Source organism: Helianthus annuus, chromosome 11 (assembly GCF_002127325.2).
Source record: "Helianthus annuus cultivar XRQ/B chromosome 11, HanXRQr2.0-SUNRISE, whole genome shotgun sequence".
In the NCBI taxonomy this organism is placed as follows: domain Eukaryota; kingdom Viridiplantae; phylum Streptophyta; class Magnoliopsida; order Asterales; family Asteraceae; genus Helianthus; species Helianthus annuus.
The window spans coordinates 156,315,228-156,340,170 of NC_035443.2; the positions used below are offsets into that span (position 1 = coordinate 156,315,228).

General features: G+C 35.9%; 1 protein-coding gene across 1 annotated transcript in view; it reads right to left on the minus strand.

Moving 5' to 3' along the window:
* The window catches only part of LOC110891173, a 55,839-nt gene that overhangs the window by 18,576 nt on the left and 12,320 nt on the right, over positions 1 to 24,943 (minus strand). The window contains exons 3-5 of the mRNA XM_022138844.2: positions 22,091 to 23,104; positions 21,330 to 21,401; positions 94 to 1,080 (exon numbers count right to left, since the gene is read on the minus strand). Coding sequence (XP_021994536.1) covers positions 94 to 1,080; positions 21,330 to 21,401; positions 22,091 to 23,104 — 2,073 coding nt within the window. The remainder of the gene's footprint in view (positions 1 to 93; positions 1,081 to 21,329; positions 21,402 to 22,090; positions 23,105 to 24,943) is intronic.

The following is a 24,943-nucleotide window of genomic DNA, read 5'->3' on the forward strand; positions in this document are numbered from 1 at the left end:
CACATTTGGTTTTTTATATTATAGACTTATAGCGAATCATCAAACTATTTTACTTATAGGTATCCAAATTATGAAGTTAGAATAATGACTTACTTGAAATAATAATGCTTTCTCAAGTTCATTGACTACGACTTTCATTGTTGGGCGTTGGTCTTGAGTTTCCGCCACACATTGGTGTGCAATTGTAATAAACGTGTGCAAAGAATCCTTGTTGGGTCCTCTATTTAGAACAAAATTGTTTTCACCAATTTCTTCCTTTATTATAGGATCTATCATCTCTTCTAGTGTTCCTGTGCTGAATCTTTGTCTTGCTACAGGGGCTAGCCCTTTGTCACTCTCCTTAAGATAAATTGGGTCATAGGCTAATCTCCCACATAGAATTTCAAACAAGACTACTCCGAAACCATAAACATCTGATTCTCTTTTTAACTTACCAGTCTTCTCATATTGTGGATCTCTGTAGGACAGTCTGCCAATACGACTTTTGTGATAGAGAGCGTTGTCTTCTTGATTTGGAGGCAAGAATATGGAGTCGCCAAAGTTAACAATTTTTGCCCCCCAGTTCTTATCCAATCCAATGGTGCAGCTACATATATCACGGTTTATTATCATCTTTTGGTCTTCCATCTCAGAGTGAATATAATGTAACCCATGTGCAACATCAATGCAGATTTTTAAACGTTTTTCCCAAGTCAAAACATGTTTGTCTTTGAGGTTTCCCATATAATCACCAAGAAATCCATTAGAAAAATTATCAATGACAAGGATCATCTCAGAATCTTCAAGACAAAATCCAAGCAGAGTTACTATGTTGGGATGCTTAACTCCACTGCTAAGAATTTCAATTTCTTTAACAAACTGTTTTTCTCCAGAGTACTGGTGACGTCTATCAGAAGGATAGCCTTTTATAATTACAGTGTTTTGTCTCTTTGATGAAGAATTTTCTTTATCATAATGCTCCAGTTCTGCTCTGTAGAACTTAACGTCATCTTGAATTGCAAATAAGTATGTCTCTGAAAAATTGTTGGTTGCTGATAGAATATGAGTGAGAGGAATCTTCAAGTGTTCCATGTGTTTTCCCTAATTCAAGGTTGAAGAATCAAGAATGAGAAGGGAATTGCGTGAAAGTTGAAAACAATTAAAAAGAAAATTCATTCACCCTGCTTCTTCCCCTATTTTTCATGTGCCCTTATTTTCCTTTCAGAAATCAAGGTTGGGCTTATTAAGGGCCAGACCAATGCATTTCCCAAGCCCACAAGTTATTTATGGTTAGCACTTAGCCAGAAAGTGAATAAGGCCTAATAATTGATTTGCTAAAATTAATTGTTCATTGCTTGAATAGGCCTAATAATTGATTTGCTAAAATTGTAAATTGTTGTTAATAATATGTATTATGTTACTATTATTAAAGTGAAATAGGTCGCTAGACCAACTAATTGAGTTAATTGTATGTAAGAAATGAGAATTATATATGTTAATCTATACTTAATTTAAACGAAATTAAATAATATGTAGTAAATGGGAAGATGAGGATCCACCACCCGTAGCCTAGTGGTAGAGAGGCTTCGGTTTTCCAATGGAGACTCAAAGTCAATTCCCACTTGTGTCACTTTGGTGGATTAGGCAATAATAGAGAGAGTCTGTCAAGTGGCAGCCGACGTTATGGATTCCCGGGGGAACACCCAAGCCAAACTCTGAAGTCAACGTAGCCCCGGTTGAGACAACATAGTCTAGCTGGAGTGGAGCAACGGGGCTCTCCAATTTGGGAAGTGTGGTAGCCTAATACAAGAAAATCGTCGTTCAAAAAAAAGGAAGTTGAGGAAGTATCTATTGTAGCATTTGAATAACTGAATGATTCATAAATCAAACGAAAAATTTAGATGATGTTATAAATAATTAGTTGATAACGAATAGAAACAAGCATGTTAGTAAAACAAGTTAATAAGAATAAGAAAACTTACAGGTTAGTTTAATATACATTTTTTGTTTGTTTTCATGGTTGACTTGGGATGTTTGAAGAGAGACACCTCTTCTATGTGTTATGGGGCTCCACAGGGGGTGCCAATGCTATCACAATAGCTGCAAGAAGGGCGCAAACACTACAACAGGTGGACGCCATGAGGGGAGTGGGGCAGGGGCTTCGGGCTTGGTGGGGATGGCAGACGGGGCCTTATTAATGTTTTTTTTTTAAATTCAGTTTAATATTATATAATATATAACCCAATAAAACTAATAAAAAAAATGCATTAAAGTTGTAACGCCCCAAAAATCCAATGTTTTTATAAACATGGTATTTACTAGATTTATGTTATGAAATAACCTAACTAGGTTATTTAACTTAGTTAACATAAAAGAGTAAATAGAAAGAATAAAGGGAATGTACAAGGGCCAAAATTCTGACATCTTTGGAAGTTGATGAAAGTGGTCAACAAAAGGGAAATCAAAGTCAAAATTCTGCATTCTTGTGTGTGTGTGTGTGTCGATGTTTAGAGAGAGAGAGAGAGAGAGAGAGAGAGAGGAAGCACTCTCTAGTTCAACATATCAAGTTCAAGCCAATCCAAGACCAAACTGATGTTGAAATTAATGCATGAAGAAAGAATCCTTACCATCTAGTGCTAATAACTAAGTTGTAGAATCCAATTTGGTTATTTTGTTTGAAGTGGGTTATGATTAATCCGTGAATTGATATGAAATTAAGCATGATTGGGTATTAGAATCACCAAATAGAACTTGTGTTGTGTATGATTTTGAAAAATTTGATGTTTGGAGGTGAAACCCACCATTGGTGGTGAAGATGGCAACATGGGTATGTCACCCATGTCTAATCTTTGTTCAATTATTGATGTATTATTTGAATATGATGAACTCTTGCAAGTTAGGTTGAATATGGTATGAAGTTAGTTTTTGGTTTTGCTGTGTTGATAACTGAGAGTAAGAACTTAGAAGATTATGCATGAATTAGTTGTACATTGTGCTTAAAAAGTAGTATGCACACCAAGTGTATGATGAAATGTCTAAGTGAAGTTAGGATGTGAGATTATATGAAATGGCTTGACATATATGAATGAAATATGATAATGATGTAATTAGTAGTATACTAACTTGAAGAATGTGCTTTAGATGGAACTCGTACAAGAATTCGGGTTGAATGTATGTGTTGGTCAAGACTATGCATTAGGCACTTGTACATTGTGCTTCAACGGGTGATGCTCGCCATGTGTTCTATTAAGCACTTAATTGCGATTAAGAAGTGAATGTGTACTAAATCTATAGCATATGACCTTGCTAGTAAAGGATGATGTTATGATTATGTTAAGTTGATTAACATATAATGTGGTTGTCAAATGTAGTATCATGAAAGCATAAGTATGTGTAAATTGATTATGTGTATATTGTGTATGTAACTAGGTGATCATGTAGCTGTATGTGTCATACAACATTATGTATGAAATGAATATGATGTCATTATTATGGCCTACCATATCAACATGAATGCGTATTCAAAAGTTGGAAGTTATATGCTAGAAGGTTGACTTTCTGAAATTCAACCAAGTATAAATAGCATGGTTAGGAATTTTGACACAAATGTAAGAACTGAGAGATCATGGGATATTTGTTAGACCAATTATGTGTTATGTATTATAATGAATTCGAAATTCCAAGATATTGGACAATGTGGTTGACAATTCATGTCGTATGCATGTTAGTGAAAGTCAATGTAGATAAGAGTTGGAAAATGTATGTTAATATGAATGAGCATGAATACTAAAATTATTATGGGCATGATGACATGAAAGAATAGGAACCACACTAGTATGGAGTCAAGCATGGAAGAAGGCTAACGGGTCAAGAGGAGGCAAGGAAGCGGATACGAACACCAACACGAACGCATAAGGTAAGTGAATCCCGAATTCACTTCGTATATTATATTTGATGTTTGGTATGATTTAATATAGGGAATCATGTAAGAAAGTATAGGTAAGGGTAAGCACCAAGGTAAGTGTTATTGTTGTTCGTCAAATGTAGTTGACTATGTCAAAAATCGCATGTTAGAAGCAAACGGGTCAAAAACCGAAAGCAGCATAATAAGATATTAATTTTGGACGTTAGAGTATGGGGACTAATGTGAAATTTTGTTTGTATGAATGTTGGGAGTTATAACAACCCTCGAAAACGCCCTACAACGCTCCGTAAACGAGAAACCGAAGACGTATAACCTTAAATTTTATAAAAAAAAAACAAAATCCTAAATATTACTCAGTCACGGGTCGCGACAAGACCCACCCGGGTGTGTCGCGGGGTGCGACAGGCCTGTTTCTTGCCGAACACCCAGGGTGCCACGTGTCATGACATGTGTCGAGGCTAGGTGCCACCCGGCCACCCTAGCCGTAGCTAGGGGTGCCCTCGCGGGCCGCGAGAGGCCAGGCCTCATCGGGTCGCGGGGCGCGAGAGACCCCCGAAACACCTATAAATTGAGCCTCAGTTCAGCATTTCAATCCGTTCAACTTTTCTTTCTCTCTCAGTCACTATAATCCGAAAATAACAGCAATAATACCCTCTAAAACCCGAAGCTCCGCCCCGTTGTAAATTTTAACCCCCAATCACTGATTCGTTACCCTACTCGATTGATCTAGGATCCAGCAACGCATGTCAAGGCTCTGCCTGACTAAGTACGTTGGGGTTCTGTCTGGTGATGTATGGCTAAAGTGATTTGGGTTATTTTACTAACACGCGTGCATTGTATGTTTTTATTAGAAACTCAAGAAAATAATCAGGAAATATCACAAGGAAGCCAGTACAAAAACATAAGTTTCCAATGTGAGTCATTCTTTTTTTCTTACAGTTAGTGAGCCATTATTTCAAATGTTTTACAAAACCCTAAATGTTTATCAGTGGTATTTACAGTGATTAAGTTTTTGTAATTCTACAATTATCATCAGCGTGTGGGGTTTTGTATACATTACTTGACACTCGTTAATATTGGACAAAGGGTTAGCTAATATTAGCATGACCGCAAGCACGGGGGACAATGGTGCCCCAGTAGCAATACTGTGTTGAGAAATTGGTAGATATAAACAAATGTAAAAACTCTTGATGTTGTACAATATAACAATGTGTCATTTTATAAAATAGAATGTACTCGCCAGTATTTCTTGCTGATAAAATATTTTTAAAACGTGTTTCAGGTAACTTGATGTGAAGATAATAAAAGCCAGCTATCAAGCATTGAAGGCTTAAAGAAAGTGGCTATAAAGTTACCTAAATAAAAAGTTTATGTTTTCAGCAACTAGGGTTTATCCCTATTAAAATATTATAAATGAAATCTGGGTTTTATCCCATTTGTTTAATATAAAAGTTTGGTGTTTGCAAACTCTGAAATTATTTCCTAACTACGATCCTGATGTCTCATTTCCGTTGCCAAATGAATAAACACCGATACCACCGGCTCGTGCTCGCAGCCCCCGCTCCAGGGATGGGTCGGGGGTTACGACAGGAGTCATGTAGGAATGTTCTAGAATGTTACGGACATTTTGGGTCAGTTTGGGTTGGAACGGGACTTGGAAACGGGTCGTACGAGCTGAAAGCAAACAAAGTAGTGTTTGATTGACTGAGGAGGCATCGCCGACGCCCCTGGTGCGTCGCCGACGTGGCTTCTTGCTCCCGACGCCCAAATCTCCTGTCAACGCTGAAAATCCCAGACGTGAGTTTCTAGGGTGCGTCACTGATGCATGTTAGGGCGTCGCCGACGCCCCTCACAGGTGCAGAACTTCTATTTTTGATGGTTTATCCCACCACGAGTTTCGTACTTCCTAAAACTTGTTCTGTAACCTTTAAAGAGTCCCAAAATGTATTCCAAAATCATGGAAGAGTGTTAAAAGTTTGTATCAGAGCCTAGGTTTGAGTGAAATCAAGTACAAAGAAGTAAGTACTTGAACTCAAACCCGTGTGCTCTTATGATTAGTGGCCCGTACAATCTGATACTCGATCAAGACCGAAAGGTAAAAATTTAATGCAAGTAAGTATGTGTGATGTTACTAACAATGATGAATGTTGTAAGGTGAGCTTGTTGGACAATGAGGAGGTTCCGTAGTCGCGGGCTATCATGAAGGTTAAGGCATGTGATAAAGCAAGCAAATGGACACCAGGTACACAAATTTTAAATTTGGTAAGTACTGGTATTTAGCATGCCTTTAAATACGTGGGTGTAATCCTAGAAGAATTCAAATGAGTGTGGCACGAAATGAAGACCGGTACAAAAAAAAGTTCCCTGGATATAAAGTGATGATTCTCATGAAGAGATGAGACTAGAATGTGGATTGCACGCCTGGCCAGTGTGCAAGAAGCATAGGACGCTTGTGAGACCATGAGAATCATCACATGTATATCTTGTCGAATTGGGAAATAGGGGACGTATGGGTTTGGAAGGGGTCCAACGATTCTTTAAGAATCGGATCAACTTAAGAAAGAAAGATGAGAATGAAAAGTTCAAACCTGTAGTTGTACGCGAATCAAACCTAAGAAACAAGGGTGGAAACACTACTTGAAACAGAAAGTAGAGTGATGTGTTGAGACGCGACACATGATATAGAATGTGGAATGTAGTGTTGGAACACAACACTTGATGTTTAATGTAGAAGGTTGTTACGAAACATATCATATGAAATGATATGGAAAATGATGCGATGAATGAAAGAAATTTAGGAACGAAAATGTTTGAATCCATGAAATGGGTTCAAACATGAAAGAAATGAAAAGTAGAATGAAAAGTTTGAAGCCGTAACTGAGTACGGATCAAACAAGTAAGAATGAACGATAAGAATGAAAATGTTTGAATTTGTAATTAAGTACGGACCAAACGAGAAAATATTCTTTAAAGCGGATAATATCCAAGTTATGTTTTAAATTTATATATATATATATATATATATATATATATATATATATATATATATATATATATATATATATATAGGAGGAGTTCGGTAGAAAGTGGGTTTTTCCTAGAAAGTCGAGGAAGCAATAAAAATGTGACACGTGGCATGGAGGGATTTTAACTAAAAGGGCACTTGTGTAATTTGACATTTTATTTTATTTTTGGAATTTTATCTGTAACAACTCTCACTAAAATTAATACTTAGTATGTTAATTGTCTATTAAGGAAGCCCTAATTGAGAAACCCAAGTAATTCTGCATAAACCCTAAAATTTTCAGAACAATCGGAAATCAGGATCAGGGCCCCTAAAACTCAGGGGGGGGGGGGTAAACCCTAGTTGATAATATCCTAAAATTTTAACGTGTGAATTGAAATTTCATTCGAAACCAACTCAGCCAAGCTACCTGGACACGAACCCACCCTATGCTAGACTAGGGTCTCTCGCGCCACGCGACGCGCACAAGGGAACCTTTCGCATGGCGCGAGGGGGGCAATATTCGGGGTATAAATAGGTAGCAGTGGGACTTGATACTGTGCGTTTGTTCGACGTTAAATTTCAAATTGTGCTCTGAGTTATAGTCGAAACAGTCCTAAAACACACACGATTCAACGTCCGATCGATTGAAACTATCCAACGATTGTTTGAGTGCTGCTCAAATTGGGTTTATACTTTGTTATTCATCGTGATTTCGACAGGATGTTTGAGTGCTGCCCGAACTCGGGCTATACTGTGTCATTCGTTGTGAATCCGCTGGATATTTAAGTATTGCACTTTGTCAATCGTTGTGAGGATTTAATCTCGTGAATTGTCGTAACTGCTGTATTAGTTACTAACCCAGTTTGTGTGCATTGTTATTTAAATTAGGTTAAACAAGGATAATCAGTACGCTTATACTCTGCTCGTTAAAACTGCAGTGTGAGTCATTCTCTTTTTATCAACTGTTTTACAAAACTCCAAGTTAATTTCAAAGTTATAATTACAGGGATTAAGTCTTTGTAATCACCAAATTACAGCCGGTATGTGGGGTTTTGTATACATTACTTGATAACCGTCACCATTGGACAACGGGTTAGCCAAGGGGTGATATGACCATAGTCACAGACATCATCGGGCAATGAGGCTACCGATGGCTGGTCGAGTGACAAATACTGTGGGTAGTTGGTTGATATCAGAAACATTGTAATCGCTCTTAATACTGTAAATTATAACAAAATGTGTCGATTTCAGTAAACTGAATGATTCACTCAGTATTTCCCCGCTGACAAAACCTTTTTCAAACATGTTTCAGGTGATCTGTTGTGAGCAAAGAAAAGGGCCGTGAAGCACTACAAGCTTAGAGAAGTGGCTCAGTATAAATCAATAAAAAGCAACATGTTTTATAAAATAAAAGATTTCCCCGTGAAATCACCTTATTGTAAATTACAGGGTTTTATCCCTAAATTATGTAAACGGGCAGTTTTAATATTTAAAAGATCTTGTATTAAAAGACTTCCGCTATCACTTAAATTTAATACCACGGGATTTCCTGTCTCGCGGCTCTGGACCGGGTCAAACCGGGGCCGAGGGCCGTGACAGGGAAAAAGGTGGTATTAGAGCCACTGATATAAGCTTACTACTGATTTAAGTCTATTAAATTATTTGAGGAGTACTTAAATTGCCATTCTGTGATTATGTGTTTTTAACTAGTTATTTGTTAGTTACAGTTGTTGGTCAGTTCTGTTTTTGGCATAATGGAAAACATGAAAACATACCTGATTACAGCAGTACAGGCCAACAGAGAATCCAGATGGAGACACAACAATAAGTTTTGACATGATTGTCATCTTGGTCTGGTTCCTCCTTAGGGTGCAATCTAATGATGGTGATGATAAGAAACCGACAAGGGAATCGGTTATGGAGAGGGAGGCGAGATTGATGTTATGTGCTATTAGGGTTTGTGAAATTGTCTAACCCTTTAACCTCCACATTATTCTCCTTATATATGCACCCAGGAGGAAACCCTAATTAGTTAATAAGGGTAATTAGGCCCATCAACAATTACCAACTAATTATTTAATAGGATTGTTATATATTTTGATCCATATAATGTAAATGATTATAATGGCTACTAGATTAAATATAAAATAAATATATTTAATCTTACAACAGTATGGGTAAACAAAGACTTTCTGCTATCTATCACAAATTAGATACTGCACCCAAAGAAAAAGGAACCTCTTCCTCACAATATCCAGCAGATCTGGAAGAAGGGATTTTTGTCCGTAAAGCACAATATGAGAATCCTCTTACCCTAGAGAAAAGAAATTCGATTATTAGGAAAAGTCAGAAACCCCAAGTCAAGAAAGTGAGGTTTAATCCAGAAATCCAGAAAATAGGCAATAATCCACCTTGGGAAGACAAATTAGATGAAAAATGGGCAGATCTTTACATGTTAGCTATTGTAGCTGAAAATGCGAACCTTTAAAATTCCCGGTACCCTAAATCTAGTATTAGCATTTATCCAGAAACCACTACCCAGTAAATAAATAAATAAATCCTGGTGTGTTTTAAATTTCCGTTATCCTTTGTAAAATTTGTCTTTCGATATGCAATAAACGGAATATTTATCTAAATTTCCTTATAAGATTTTAACTTAGCATTTTTGTGCATTTTGCATATATGCTAAACAGCATGAGTGAGCTATCTATAGCATTTCAGAATCTCAATCTATATCCAGTACCAATCGAAGTCTCCAATGACTTTACTGGTTATTTTGCTGATGTGGAGGAACCCCTGGAATTTCAAGCTCCACCTCCGAAAAAAGCAAAGTCTAAGAAAAGAAGAAGATATGGAGGATGGAGGAAAGTACGCAGGAGGAAGCCAACCACTAGGAAACTCCCCAAAGTAGAAAACCCTATGGACAAAGGAAAAGGAATCGAGACCGGAGAGAGTTCTAAGCCAGCAGAAATAGAAATCAGGGAAAATTTTAGGCAAAAGGGAATAGAAATTGGAGAAAGTTCTAAACAAACTGAAGAAATAACATTCCAAGAAGAAATAGACCGTCTACTGGCAAGTTGTGATGTCATTAACCCTATCAACAACAATCTTTACCCTTATCCGGCCGAAATTCAACTTCCAGTAAATCTGGAACCAGCTATTCCAGACCCTCTAATCCACACTCGACCTTTAGGCGAAATGGAAGAATGGTGGACGAACGACTGGCAATTTCAAAACATAATCAATAGTCCTTATACCTTCCTTCCTCAATTTGATCCAGAACCTATCCCCAATCCTCCAATGAGCAACGAAAACTTAGCCGAACTTCGTCAGTTTGGTGAAGAACTGATAGGTACAGGGAATAGGATCCGGGAAATGGGGGAACAAATCTCCTGGAAATACGACGAAAGGGAGCGTCGCTATTGAAATACCAGTTGACAAAGAAAGAGTGGGTTAGGAAGTTGTGGGTGTATAATAACAAGTAGTAACAAACATATAACACTGTAAAATAGGAATAAAACATTGTAAGATAAACAGTGTGTATGGATGCATATATAATCTATAAAGTTGAAAGTCGAGAAATCGACAATTTTGGCTATATGTGTTATGTGCTTATATGTAATGGTTTTGCTACATTTAACTATCAATTATTGGATACTAATAATTTACACTTATAATAATTATCAGATGGAAAACGCTAATAATGAACCAGTTAATGAAGTAAACCAATCTGAGCAAAATCAGGAAAATCAGTATATGACTAGGCAAGATATCGAGAATATCGTTGCTCAAGGGATAGCCAATGCTATTCCAGCAATCCTGGCTGCTGCTCAAAAACCTGCTGAACCACAACAAATCATTCCTAGTAAACGTACTCCAGAAGATAACGACAGTAACAGCATAAATGGATGACGATAATAATCCACGACAGGCCCCACTCCCTAAGAAAATGAAAGCTGCAACGCCTGGTTGCACATACAAAGAATTTCTTGCCTGTAAACCAGCAGAATTTGCAGGTAATGAAGGAGCCACTGCAACACTGCGATGGTTAGAGAAAACCGAAGCAGTAATTGCAATAAGTAAATGTGACGTGGACGATCAGGTTATGTATGCGTCAAATTTGTTCAAAGAAGGGGCGTTAGAATGGTGGAACACGGTACTACAAGCAAAAGGAAGAAGAATGGCCTATGCTATGAACTGGGAAGAATTTAAGAGTCTTGTCGAAAGAAAATTCTGTCCCGAATATGAAAAAGATCAAATGACAAATAAGTTCCTAAATCATCGTATGACGGGTGTAGATTGTCGCGGTTATACTTCGACATTCTTTGAATATGCTAGAGTGGTACCAACACTGGCTTCGCCAGAACCGGTGCTCACTTCTCTCTATATTTGGGGACTAATTAGTGAAATCCGTAACATCGTTAAGGCTGCGAGACCTCGCACTATAGACGATGCTGTGGAATTAGCTAATACCCTAACTGATGAACTGGTGCGCACAAGAGAAGAAGATCGAAAGAAGGATTTAGCTCAAAAGATTACCCAAGGATTTCGTATGGGTAATACTAAGAAAAAAGGAACAGGACAATTCTCAAATCTTCCTTTCTGCAGAAATTGTAGAAAGAAACACTTTGGAAGATGCAATGTGACCTGCAATTTTTGCAAAATGATAGGACATCGTGAGGAAAATTGTAGGAAAAAGACCAGGATCTGCTATAACTGCGGAGAAGCTGGGCATTTCAAACCCGAATGTCCTAAATTGGTTAAACCAGCAGATAACAAAGGCAAGCCAGCTGACGGAGCTACTAAGAAGAATGCCAGAGCATTCCAGCTGACCACTCAGGAAGCAGAACTCATTCTAGATGTGATAGCTGGTACGTTCTTAGTTCATGACGTGTTTGCAAAAGTATTATTTGACTCTGGTGCAAACCAAAGGTTTATCAATACTTCATTCTGCCAAGCTCTTAATTTACCATTAACCACCCTTAAGCAGATCTTTACGGTCGAAACGGCAGATGGTAGTTCTGTTAACATAGATAAGGTTTTGCAAGAAGAAAAGATAGAACTCTTAGGTCATTAGTTTTCTGCAAACCTGTTACCTATGAAATTAGCCGGATTCGATGTAGTGTTAGGAATGGATTGGTTAGTAGCCAACCATGCTCGAATCCTTTGTGATAAGAATTCCGTAGAAATTCGTACCCCTACAGGAGAGGTAATTTTAATCACAGGAGAGAAACCTCAAAAGCCACTGAAATTCATTTCAGTAATGAAGTTGGCTAGTTATTCAAGAAAACAAGAAGTAGTGTATATGATTTCCGTAATCATTAACACTAAAAGTAATGAACTTCAGGATATTCCTATAGTTTCAGAATACTCAGATGTCTTTCTAGAAGAATTACCCGGGTTACCACCCGATAGAGAAGTAGAGTTTAGAATTCATCTAATTCCTGGTACTACACCAATAGCCAAGGCACCTTATCATTGGCACCCACTGAAATGCTAGAACTTAAGAAACAATTAGATGAGTTGCTTGATAAAGGATTCATACAACCAAGTTCATCCCCGTGGGGAGCACCAGTGTTGTTTGTGAAAAAGAAAGACGGATCGATGCGAATGTGTATTGATTATAGGGAGCTGAATAAGATTACAATTAAGAATCGATACCCATTACCTAGGATTGACGATCTTTTTGATCAACTCCAAGGCACTAGGTATTTTTCTAAGATAGACTTACGATCCGGATATCATCAATTGAAAGTACAAGAGGAAGACATACCTAAAACTGCTTTCAGAACTAGGTATGGTCATTACGAGTTTACAGTCATGCCCTTTGGACTAACAAATGCTCAAGCAGCATTTATGGACATGATGAATAGAATCTGTAAACCGTATCTGGATAAATTTGTAATCGTTTTCATCGACGATATACTTATTTATTCAAAGAGTCAGGAAGAACATTGCGAGCACCTGCATGTACTCTTAACTTTGTTAAGAAAAGAAAAGCTTTATGCCAAATTCTCGAAGTGTGAATTCTGGCTGCAAGAAGTACAATTTTTAGGTCACATGGTGAATCACGAAGGAATTCACGTAGATCCTGCTAAAATAGAAGCAATCACCAAATGGAAGGTCCCGCAAACGGCTATGGAAATTAAAAGTTTTCTAGGCTTAGCTGGATACTATAGACGCTTTATTAAGGATTTTTCCAAAATAGCTGTACCCCTGACTAAGCTAACCTGTAAAGCAGTTAAGTTTGAATGGGGACCTAAACAAGAAAGAGCTTTTAAGATTTTAAAGCAAAGATTGACAAATGCTCCAATTTTAGCCTTGCCTGAAGGAATAGAAGATTTTGAAGTATATTGTGATGCTTCAAAATTAGGATTTGGATGTGTACTGATGCAACGCAAGAAGGTAATTGCGTATGCCTCCAGGCAGTTGAAAAAGCACGAAGAAAATTATACGACACATGACTTAGAGTTAGGAGCTATAATTTTTGCCCTTAAGATCTAGAGACATTATCTGTATGGAAGTAAGTTTACTATTTATACATATCATAAAAGTCTAAGGTACATATTTGGGCAAAAAGAACTAAACATGAGGCAAAGAAGATGGATGGAAATCCTAAGCGATTACGACTGTGATATTCAATATCACGAGGGAAAAGCGAACGTAGTTGCAGATGCCTTAAGTCGTAAGTATCATGAGAAGCAACGACGAGTTCGTATGCTTAGATTAAATCTACAAGTAGATTTAATGGAACAATTGAGGAAAGTTCAGGAAACAGCAATCAAGGATGATACTGAAGGAATGAAAGGTTATATAAAGGAACTAGAGCAAGGAAATGATGGAATTTGGAGATTCCACAAGAAACGAATTTGGATACCTAAGCAGGGAGAATTAAGAAATAAGATTTTAGAAGAAGCTCATAAATCTCGGTATACCATACATCCAGGTAATAATAAGATGTAACAAGATTTAAGGAATAATTTTTGGTGGATAGGAATGAAAAAGGATATAGCTGAATACGTATCTAAATGTCTTACTTGTTCACAAGTTAAAGCCGAACACCAGAAACCTTCAGGACTGCTACAACAGTTAGAAATACCTGTATGGAAATGGGAACTCATAACAATGGATTTTGTTACTAAGTTACCCAAAACCAGAAAAGGTAATGATGCGATTTGGGTAATTGTGGATCGATTAACCAAATCAGCTCATTTTCTACCGATGAAAGAAACTTTTAACATGGAAAGGCTAGCCAAGTTGTACGTAGATGAAGTAGTATCCTTACATGGAGTCCCACTCTCCATTGTATCGGATAGGGATAGTCGTTTCACTTCCCATTTCTGGACTAGTTTCCAGGAAGCAATGGGAACCCGACTAAATTTAAGTACTGCATATCATCCTCAAACATACGGACAAAGTGAAAGGACGATACAAACCCTGGAAGGCATGCTCCGAGCATGTGTAATTGATTTTGGTAGTAATTGGGATAACCACTTACCCTTAATTGAATTCTCCTATAACAATAGTTATCATTCAAGCATCGAAGTTGCCCCATTCGAAGCACTGTATGGACGCAAGTGCAAAACTCCGGTTTGTTGGGCAGAAATAGGAGAAAGTCAATTATCAGGTCCAGAAATTGTACAAGAAACCACAGACAAAATAACTCAAATCAAGGAAAGACTGAAGACTGCTAGAGATCGCCAGAAAAGCTATGCAGACAATCGTCGCAAGCCACTAGAGTTTCAAGTCGGAGACAAGGTACTTTTGAAAGTCTCTCCTTGGAAAGGAGTAGTACGATTTGGTAAGAAAGGAAAGCTGAGTCCAAGATACGTAAGACCATTTCCAGTAATGCAACGAATAGGACCAGTTGCTTATCGGTTACAACTACCAGAAGAATTGGCTGGAGTACATAATGTGTTTCATGTATCCAATCTCAAGAAATGTTTATCTGACGAATCCCTGGTAGTACCTCTTCAAGATGTAGAGGTAAATGAAAAGTTAAAATTTGTAGAGAAACCACTACAGATAGAAGACAGAAAAGTCAAGTTTCTCAAACACAAACGACTAGTACTAGTCAAAGTTAAATGGAATTCAAAGAGAGGACCAGAATATACTTGGGAGCTGGAATAAAAAATGAAGCAGAAATATCCTCATCTATTCCAGTAAATCTCGAGGATGAGATTTTTCTTAAGGTGGGGAGGATGTAACAACTCTCACTAAAATTAATACTTAGTATGTTAATTGTCTATTAAGGAAGCCCTAATTGAGAAACCCAAGTAATTCTGCATAAACCCTAAAATTTTCAGAACAATCGGAGATCAGGATCAGGGCCCCTAAAACTCAGGGGGGGTAAACCCTAGTTGATAATATCCTAACAGTTTAACGTGTGAATTGAAATTTCATTCGAAACCAACTCAGGCAAGCTACCTGGACACGAACCCACCCTATGCTAGACTAGGGTCTCTCGCGCCACGCGACGCGCACAAGGGAACCTTTCGCGTGGCGCGAGGGGGGCAATTTTCGGGGTATAAATAGGGGGCAGTGGGACTTGATACTGTGCGTTTGTTCGACGTTAAATTTCAAATTGTGCTCTGAGTTATAGTCGAAACAGTCCTAAAACACACACGATTCACGAATCGCTGCCGCAAAACAGGGTAATAACTCGATCGCTATTAAGATTCAACGTCCGATCGATTGAAACTATCCAACGATTGTTTGAGTGCTGCTCAAATTGGGTTTATATTTGTTATTCATCGTGATTTCGACAGGATGTTTGAGTGCTGCCCGAACTCGGGCTATACTCTGTCATTCGTTGTGAATCCGCAGGATATTTAAGTATTGCACTTTGTCAATCGTTGTGAGGATTTAATCTCGTGAATTATCGTAACTGCTGTATTAGTTACTAACCCAGTTTGTGTGCATTTTTATTTAAATTAGGTTAAACAAGGCTAATCAGTAGGCTTATACTCTGCTCGTTAAAACTGCAATGTGAGTCATTCTCTTTTTATCAACTGTTTTACAAAACTCCAAGTTATTTTCAAAGTTATAATTACAGGGATTAAGTCTTTGTAATCACCAAATTACAGCCGGTATGTGGGGTTTTGTATACATTACTTGATAACCGTCACCATTGGACAACGGGTTAGCCAAGGGGTGATATGACCATAGTCACAGACACCGTCGGGCAATGAGGCTACTGATGGCTGGTCGAGTGACAAATATTATGGGTAGTTGGTTGATATCAGAAACATTGTAATCGCTCTTAATACTGTAAATTATAACAAAATGTGTCGATTTCAGTAAACTGAATGATTCACTCAGTATTTCCCCGCTGACAAAACCTTTTTCAAACATGTTTCAGGTGATCTGTTGTGAGTAAAGAAAAGTGCCGTGAAGCACTACAAGCTTAGAGAAGTGGCTCAGTATAAATCAATAAAAAGAAACATGTTTTATAAAATAAAAGATTTCCCCGTGAAATCACCTTATTGTAAATTACAGGGTTTTATCCCTAAATTATGTAAACGGGCAGTTTTAATATTTAAAAGATCCTGTATTAAAAGACTTCCGATGTCACTTAAATTTAATACCACGGGATTTCCTGTCTCGCGGCTCTGGACCGGGTCAAACCGGGGCCGAGGGCCGTGACATTATCTCTCAGTAACTAACAATGCCTAAAATTATGAAAACTGTTTCTCCAAGATTTTTTGAATTTCGCAACCTTCTCCTTCTTCATCTTCGTCATTGTCAAACACTTCTCCATCTCCACCATCTCCGAGTTCATCATCACCATTCAAATATTGTTCGTATCATCTCCGTTTTCTTGACGATGTGTTTTAACAGCAAGCAAATTAATACAGTTGTGTTTTAGCAGCAAGCAGATTAATACAGTTGTGTTTTAGCATTCAGATTCATACAGTTGTGTTTTAACAGCAAGCAGATTCATACAGTTGTGTTTTAGCATTCAGATTCATACAGTTGTGTTTTAACAGCAAGCAGATTCATACAGTTGTGTTTTAACAGCAAGCAGATTCATACAGTTGTGTTTTAACAGCAAGCAGATTCATACAGTTATGTTTTAACAGCAAGCAGATTCATACAGTTGTGTTTTAGCATTCATATTCATAAAGTTGTGTTTTAACAGCAAGCAGATTCATACAGTTGTGTTTTAGCATTCAGATTCATACAGTTGTGTTTTAACAGCAAGCAGATTCATACGCTGTGTTTTACCATCCATGATGGTAATGCTGGAGGATTTCTTGACATTGTGTTTTAACAGCAAGCAGATTAATACGATGTGTTTTCTTGATGTGTTTCTTCATGAAGGATAGAAGGAAGAGAGAGAGAGAGAGAGAGAGAGAGAGAGAGAGAAATCATATGAAATGTGGGGTGGTTATGGAATGACAATTATTTCCATATTTAAAACAAGCTAAATGACATATCTACCCCTGATTAATTAAATAATCCTATTTTTAAGAAACACATATTACGAAAATGCCACCAAGATGATCTCAACCATTAAACACACCCATTGGATGGCCCAGATCGCTTCCTAGACTTTCTAGGAAAAACACACTTTCCGTAGGATCCCCACTATATATATATATATATTGCAAATATGTTTGTATGCAAGAATGGTTAAAAGGACAAATGAGTCATGCGGGTCAAATGGTGATCGCCATTTGAACCCGGTATTAAATGTTTTGTTTTGTCAAGTTTTATGCTTATAGGTAAGCATAATGTATGGGCATGCATTGCCACGAATTGGAAAGAAATAACCATCACAAGGGATGGATAACGAGTCAATGGTTTTAACTCACGCCAGGTATATATAAAAGGTTATGCTTTCAGTAGGAGCTTATGGCTCGACCAGAAAGGGATGTGTAAGAATTGGGTAATTGATAAAATATAGATAAGAATGTATTACAGTTGGAATTCTGAAAAGTAAAATAAGTTAAGTTGATAATTATTACGCAAGTAATATTAAAATAGCATGAAGAATTTGATTCATTAAGTAAGTAAAACCGATGAAAGCTATTGTAGTAGCAAGAAACCTTAGTTGAAAGAAATAAGCTTTGAATAAGTTACGTGTGAGGTATGTTAGTAATCGACCCATGAGAATCGGGATGAATAACCGGCTATGACCCGGACAGACGACTTGAGTATGTACAGGAAGAAAGATTTTGGCATGAATTGCTAAAAACAATGTTTTGTAAGTATGTCTGAATCGAAGAAAAATAAGAAATTTGCAGTTGACCTTGAAAAGTCAAACTGCAGAAATTGTGCAACTAGCGAATCAAATATAAGGTACGATATAGCAAATGAATGGGAATATCGTGAAAGAATCACGGGTGAATAAACACCATGTAGAATGCAGGTATGAAATGATATGTGCTAGCCGTTAATGTCACAGATGAGAATGATGGAATTCTTGGTGTGAGGAAAGTCGTAGAGCTGTTGAAAGGATGCTCACAAGCGGGAGTTTAATACACGGATGAATAAAATCAAACCTAGTACCCTGAGTACTCGTGAAGAAGCGGATCGATCCGGTTTACGGATCATTGATTTATGCAACGAAATCGAGGTTAGTAAAAATGTTTAACTCATGATTGATAAGTATGAATTGGTAGATGGAATACGATCTATGAACTAATGAATGGTAGTATAAGTATGGCATGGTTTGGAATGTCTGACTTTTTCCGGTCAACATAAGAAGAAATTCCATCTAAAAATTTCTATCATTAGGATCTTGAGTGAAAATTTTGGGGTATTAGCTGAATAAATGTATGATGAAACTTTTGCAACATACTTACTTAAATAATATAAGTAGCGCATGAAAAGATAGCAAATAATAAAGCGATATGAATGAAATAATTTGATGTTTAACCGAAAGGCGTGCACAGTACAAGTAACGGTAGCAAGCATAGAAAGATGCTTCATTCTTGTGCCAAGCACGAATAAGTAAGAATAGAAAGGGTAGTTTTGCCATAGTATTATTAGATCATTGAATGTATATAGTATGCATATGATATGTTGATCTCTCATATGAATATGAAAGTAATTAGAAGGAACGTTAGTAATGGAATGTTGTGGTTCGCTCAAGATTAACGAAAATGAAATAATAACTACCTAGAGGTAGTGACAACCCCAAACGAATGTTGGTAATATGATATTCCAAATGAAAGTACTCGGAAGGAATGCTAATAATAGAATACCGAAGTAACCTCATGTGGCTAACGCTAGAATGGAATATCATGTATGACACATGTGTGAGATGGAAATTATTTGATCCACTATAATTGGTAAATGTATGAAAGTCTTATGCTTAATTAAGAAGGCAAGAACAAAACTATGCAAATGGTTATGCTAGAATCCTACCTCTTTAATGAGTCACATGTGTTTTCGTGTTGTAGTGAGCATCTTGAATAAATAGAATGAAAAAGTAAGAGTAGATTTGGTCTAGTAAGGAGGAGAAATGTTTCGGGGACGAAACCTCCTTTAAAGGGGTAGACTTGTAACGCCCCAAAAAAACTAATGTTTTTATAAACATGATATTTACTAGATTTATGTTATGAAATAACCTAACTAGGTTATTTAACATAGTTAACATAAAAGAGTAAATAGAAAGAATAAAAGGAAAGTAAATGGGCCAAATTATGACATCTTTGGAAGTTGATGAAAGTGGTCAACAAAAGGGAAATCAAAGTCAAAATTCTGCATTTTTGTGTGTGTCGATGTTTAGAGAGAGAGAGAGAGGGGAAGGACTCTCTAGTTCAACATATCACGTTCAAGCTAATCCAAGACCAAATTGATGTTGAAATTAATGCATGAAAGAAAGAATCCTTACAATCTAGTGCTAATAACCATAAGGTAAGTTGGAGAATCCATTTTTTTTTATTTATTTACAAGTTTATTTTTTTATTTATTAATAAAAAAATAATTATTATGAGTTTAATTTTTATAATTTATTTAATATTAAAGATAATTATAATTATAATTATTAATTAAACAATATTAAAATAGATTACACAAAATATATATAGTTTAAATAAAATAAAAAGTAAGTGATAAAAGTGTATAAGAAGATGGAGGTTTAGAGTAGTTTATTGTTGGAAGGAAAAAGAGAGTTGAAGTGGTGGTGCTTTAAAATGATGTTATATGTTGACTATTCAGTCTAAATAATGAACCATGTCTGTTGTTGTAGATGCTTCTTAACCCTAAAAAGTCTTATGAAGTAGACGGGTTTGAATCATACTTAGAGAAGGGTTCAAAAGGGTTGTGTAAAGCATGTGATGTCACTTAACCTTATTGAACGTATTATGAAACAAAAAATAAACACACTAATTGTTACTCTTAAACATTAAGAAGGTCTATTAACTTAACTCACGTTTTCAAAGGGGTATTTTATGAATAAATAATTATATATTAGCATTCACATATAAATTTAGAGTTAAGTTAACATACAAAATAACTTATCGTACAAAACATACAAAAGGCATGAAAAAAATGCAGTGATATTTTCGTAATTATTTGCTCGTAGGATACTTTTGATCTTGTAGAATAATTTTGTAAAATGTACTTGTAGGGTAATTATCAAAATTACCCTACAAGATGGTTTTACAAAATTACCCTACAATATCAAAATTACCCTACAAGATCATTTGTAGAGTGATTTTAATAATTACGAAAATAACAGCACGTTTTTTTTCAGTACAACCTTCAATACGTTTTGTACGTTAAAGGTATTTGTATTTGATCTTTTAGTCTATAAATTTATTATAACATGTTTTTACTATTTTCTAATATTTATTCATAATTCAAACAAAAGGTCATGAATAACTTAAAATTAACTCATTTTACTATTATTATAGCTAGTTAAATGTATATATATATATATATATATATATATATATAGTTATAGTTATTGGTTATATTTTTTTTCTTTCTTAGTGTGAAAAATATAAACAATTTATTATTATATTATTATTTGTTTATATAGTAACACTTGGTAGAGGATCCTGTACATTAATCTAAAAGTGTGAGAATGGTGAGAAATATTGTGATGATGACATGTGTCCTCAATCTAAATTAATTCAAAAGGGTAAACAAGAAATTTTCTTATTGATTTAATATATATCCGTACAATTTATAATTTTCAAATCAGTCTAAATAATTAAAACACGATTTATAATTTGGTCCCTATTGATCTCAATCATTAAATCAAAGATCTAATTGTTTAAAACACTTCTCACACTTTTAAATTAATGTACATTATCCCTACCCAGTAATACTTAAATGTTAGTGTTCCATATTTATCCTATTTAAGTTTTATCAAACTTTAATTTAGTTTATAGATCTCATTTCTTTAAAAACATTTTACTAACAAAAAAGATGAAGTAAAAAAAAAAAGAAATGTCTTACAGGAATTTCATATGTTGCTTTCTCAGATTCGTTGACAACTTGGTCCTTACCCAACTGTTGTAGTGGCTCCTCCTTTAAGGCATAATATCATATAATTAAAAAGTAAGTTATTGCTCAAAAATATTAAATTGTGATAGAACTACAAACTAGTGATGAAAAACTATTTTCTAATTAGAAAAAAAAACTTTAAAACAATGTACGAATTTCAAAGATGATACCTCAAAATTCGTCAAATAAATTACAGGTCAATATCGTATGCGTTGTCCTATTAAAATGAAATATGCATATACATTCTATCAAAGAAATTTAATGTTCCATTGTAACTTCATCAAAGGATGTCCGCCATCCGGATCCCATAAGCTTCAGCCAAAGACCCAGCCTCCCAAACAAGTTCTTTAAACTTTAAAGCGTTGATTCGGCTTCCTATAAGTAGAATTTTACTTATTTGGAAAAAACTAAAATAATTTTAGTTGTGGATCAACATTGATATCTTTATGTCAAGTCTAGCTAGCTTAAGTTTCAATAACATCATCATAGGCTATGGCTTTTATTATTTGAAAGTTTTGTGTTTAAACGAAAGGGTTCTTCTCTTCAGTTATGCCTTCATTTGAATATTTTCAAGATCCTTTCTTGTAAATAATATAGCCAAAAATCGTAGCATTGAATTTGCATAATATGTATTCATTATGCTTTAAGTGAATTAGCACCCTATGATTAAGACCATAGATAAATACATAACCCACACACACACACAAACACACCTGACATACTTGAAAGGCCATTGCTTTCTCAAGTTCGTTGAGAACAACTTTCATTGTTGGGCGTTGGTCTTGCGTCTCTGCCACACACTCGTGTGCAACTTTTAAAAATGTGTGCAAAGAATTCTTGTTGGCTCCTCTATTTGGAATATAACTCTGTGTACAGGTTTCTTCCTTTAGTGTAGGATCTACTATGTCCTCTATTGTTCCATTGTAGAAGTTTCGTCTTGCAACATGGACGAGCCCTTTCTCACTCTCCATAAGGTAAATTGGGTCACTAGCTTTTCTTCCACATAGAATTTCGAACAAAACTACTCCAAAGCTATACACATCTGACTCCTTTTTTAGCTTACCGGTCTCCGCATATTCTGGATCCACGTGGTACTCTGACTCTAAATATATATGTTTACGAAAAGCTTCGTCCTTTTGATTTGGAGGCAGGAATACCGCCCACTCAAAGTCGTCAATCTTTGCTCCCCAGTTTTCATCAAACCCAATTTTGAAGTTAGCTATATTACCATGTATTATCATTTTTTTGTCTTCCATTTGAGAGTGAAGATAATCCAAAGCATGTGCGACATCAATACAGATTTTTAAACGTTTTTCCCAAGTAAAAGTTCGCATCCTTGTTACATTTCCCAAATAATCTCGAAGGAATCCATTAGAAAATTTCTCAATGACAAGAATCATCTCAAAATCTTCAACACAAAATCCTATTAGAGTGACTATGTTGTGATGTTTAATGCTAGTAAGCATTTCAAGTGCTGTAAAAAATAATTCTACTTCGTCCTCGTCATCATCTCTGGGAAGGAAGCGTTTAATAGATACGTGTCTCTTGGATTGTTTACTTTTACTTTTCTCATCTACAGAGGAAGGTTTTTCTTTATCAAAATGGCCGAGTTCGGTAGTGTACCAAATATAGTGATTGCTAAATTCAGTTTTATACGTGTCTGAAAAACTATGGGTTGCTAACTTTATATCATCAAGCCGAATTTTCAACCGTTCCATGTTCTTTCCCTACAAACATATGACAAGGAGAAAAGAGAATTACAAACTATGAAACCATATATACTGTTTAGAAATATGAGAATGAATGTTTGTGGTTAATAAACTCTTGATCGCTTGTATTCTCCATAATTGTTTTCTGTTCGATAAATGTTTTATTTTGTAGTCACTTTTTCCAATAGTAAAAAAAATTAAAGTAACTGTGTTGTTATAAAAACTTTCCGGAGTTGATGTTTGATATTTATATTTAGTAATTGAAAAGGAAATTATACATGTAATTGTAATTAATAAGCTTAAAATAGATAAACGCAATTTGTCAAACAAAAAGAGTTGAGAGAGAGAGTGGTTGCATCATTATAGAAAACCCGAATATTTTTATTCTGTATCAGCAATATTGAAGTATGCTAGGACAGATTAACCTTGCATCGCATCCCTCTCTTTCTTTTAGGTATTTAAGTTAGTGGTTTTGGACAATGGTTTTTGTAAACCATTAGAACATATTAGATGGTTTATAAAGTCTGGTGGTTTTAAGATGGTTTTGGAAAATGATTTCATAAACCATTTGATGGTTAATAAATTGTGGTGGTTTTAAGAAAACATTTAAATAAAAGAAAGTAATAATTGATATTTATTCAAAGAGGTAATGGGCTCGCTATTGGTCTTTTGTTGTCTTTATATTCAAGCCCAGACCTAAGGGCCTACAAGAAATGAGTAACCATATAAATAAGTCATAAATGCTTAACATCCAACCATAAAAATAAAAAGACCACCAAAATATTGTACCAGAGTACCAGGGACGAGAGGTGTACAAAAAAATCCAAACCTAGATCTGAACCCGAAAGAAAAACCCCAACCCGGGTATTAGAAAAATCGGGTTTTTTTAAACCCAAACCGACCCAACCCGTAGGGTAAGGACCGGGTATGCATATTCTATTTAATACCCGAACCCGGGTATTTTCATATCCGGTTTGTACCCGGGTTTTCAGCATACATGGTTTTTCATAAAACCCGTACCCGGGTTTTCGTATACCCGTAACCGGAGTTTTCGTAATACCCGAATTCGTTGTGTACAACAAGTTTTTTTGAACGTTTAGAGCTTGTGTAAGGATTTTTTTTGGGCAAATTTCAAGGTATACAATATGTAAATATAAAGGTTTTCATTATATTTCTATGTTTTATGCCAAAAAATGAATCGAAAACCAGATCTATGCCCGAACCCAAACCATACCAGATCAATACCCGAACCATACCCGACCAATACCCGAACCCTACCCAACCAATACCCAAACCCTAGCCGGACCCGGAAACAGGGTATTCTAATACCAAAGTATTGAAAACCCGAACCCTACCCGGGTATACAGTGTATAAATTTTCTGGCCAAAACCCGGACCTGAACCCGACCCAGATATGACCAATACTCGAAAAGTCAAAACCCGGTCATACCCATACTTGAGTATTAGAAAAAACTCGGTTTGTGCACCTCTCTACCAGGGACATCCTTTTATGAACTATTACCAAACCTGAAGTTTTATAGACAACAAGATAAAGACATGTGATAGTTATATTTTTTATTTTTCTATATTAATTTCCACGATAAAAAAAAGTTGAATGAAAAAAGTACAAACCTAAAATTTTGGGTTGGGTAACTATAAAATTTTTTTCAAAGAAAGGTTGCATTTGCTATTAGAAAAATATGTTGCATTTTATATTGAAAATAAAAAAAGAAAAAGAAGAAGAGATGTGGTAAACATACAAGATTCTATATTAATGTTGCATTTTTTTTAACGGTGACTTACTGTACTTTTTAAATTTGAGAGCCACGTTGCCCCACTTCGATCAGATTATGTTGTT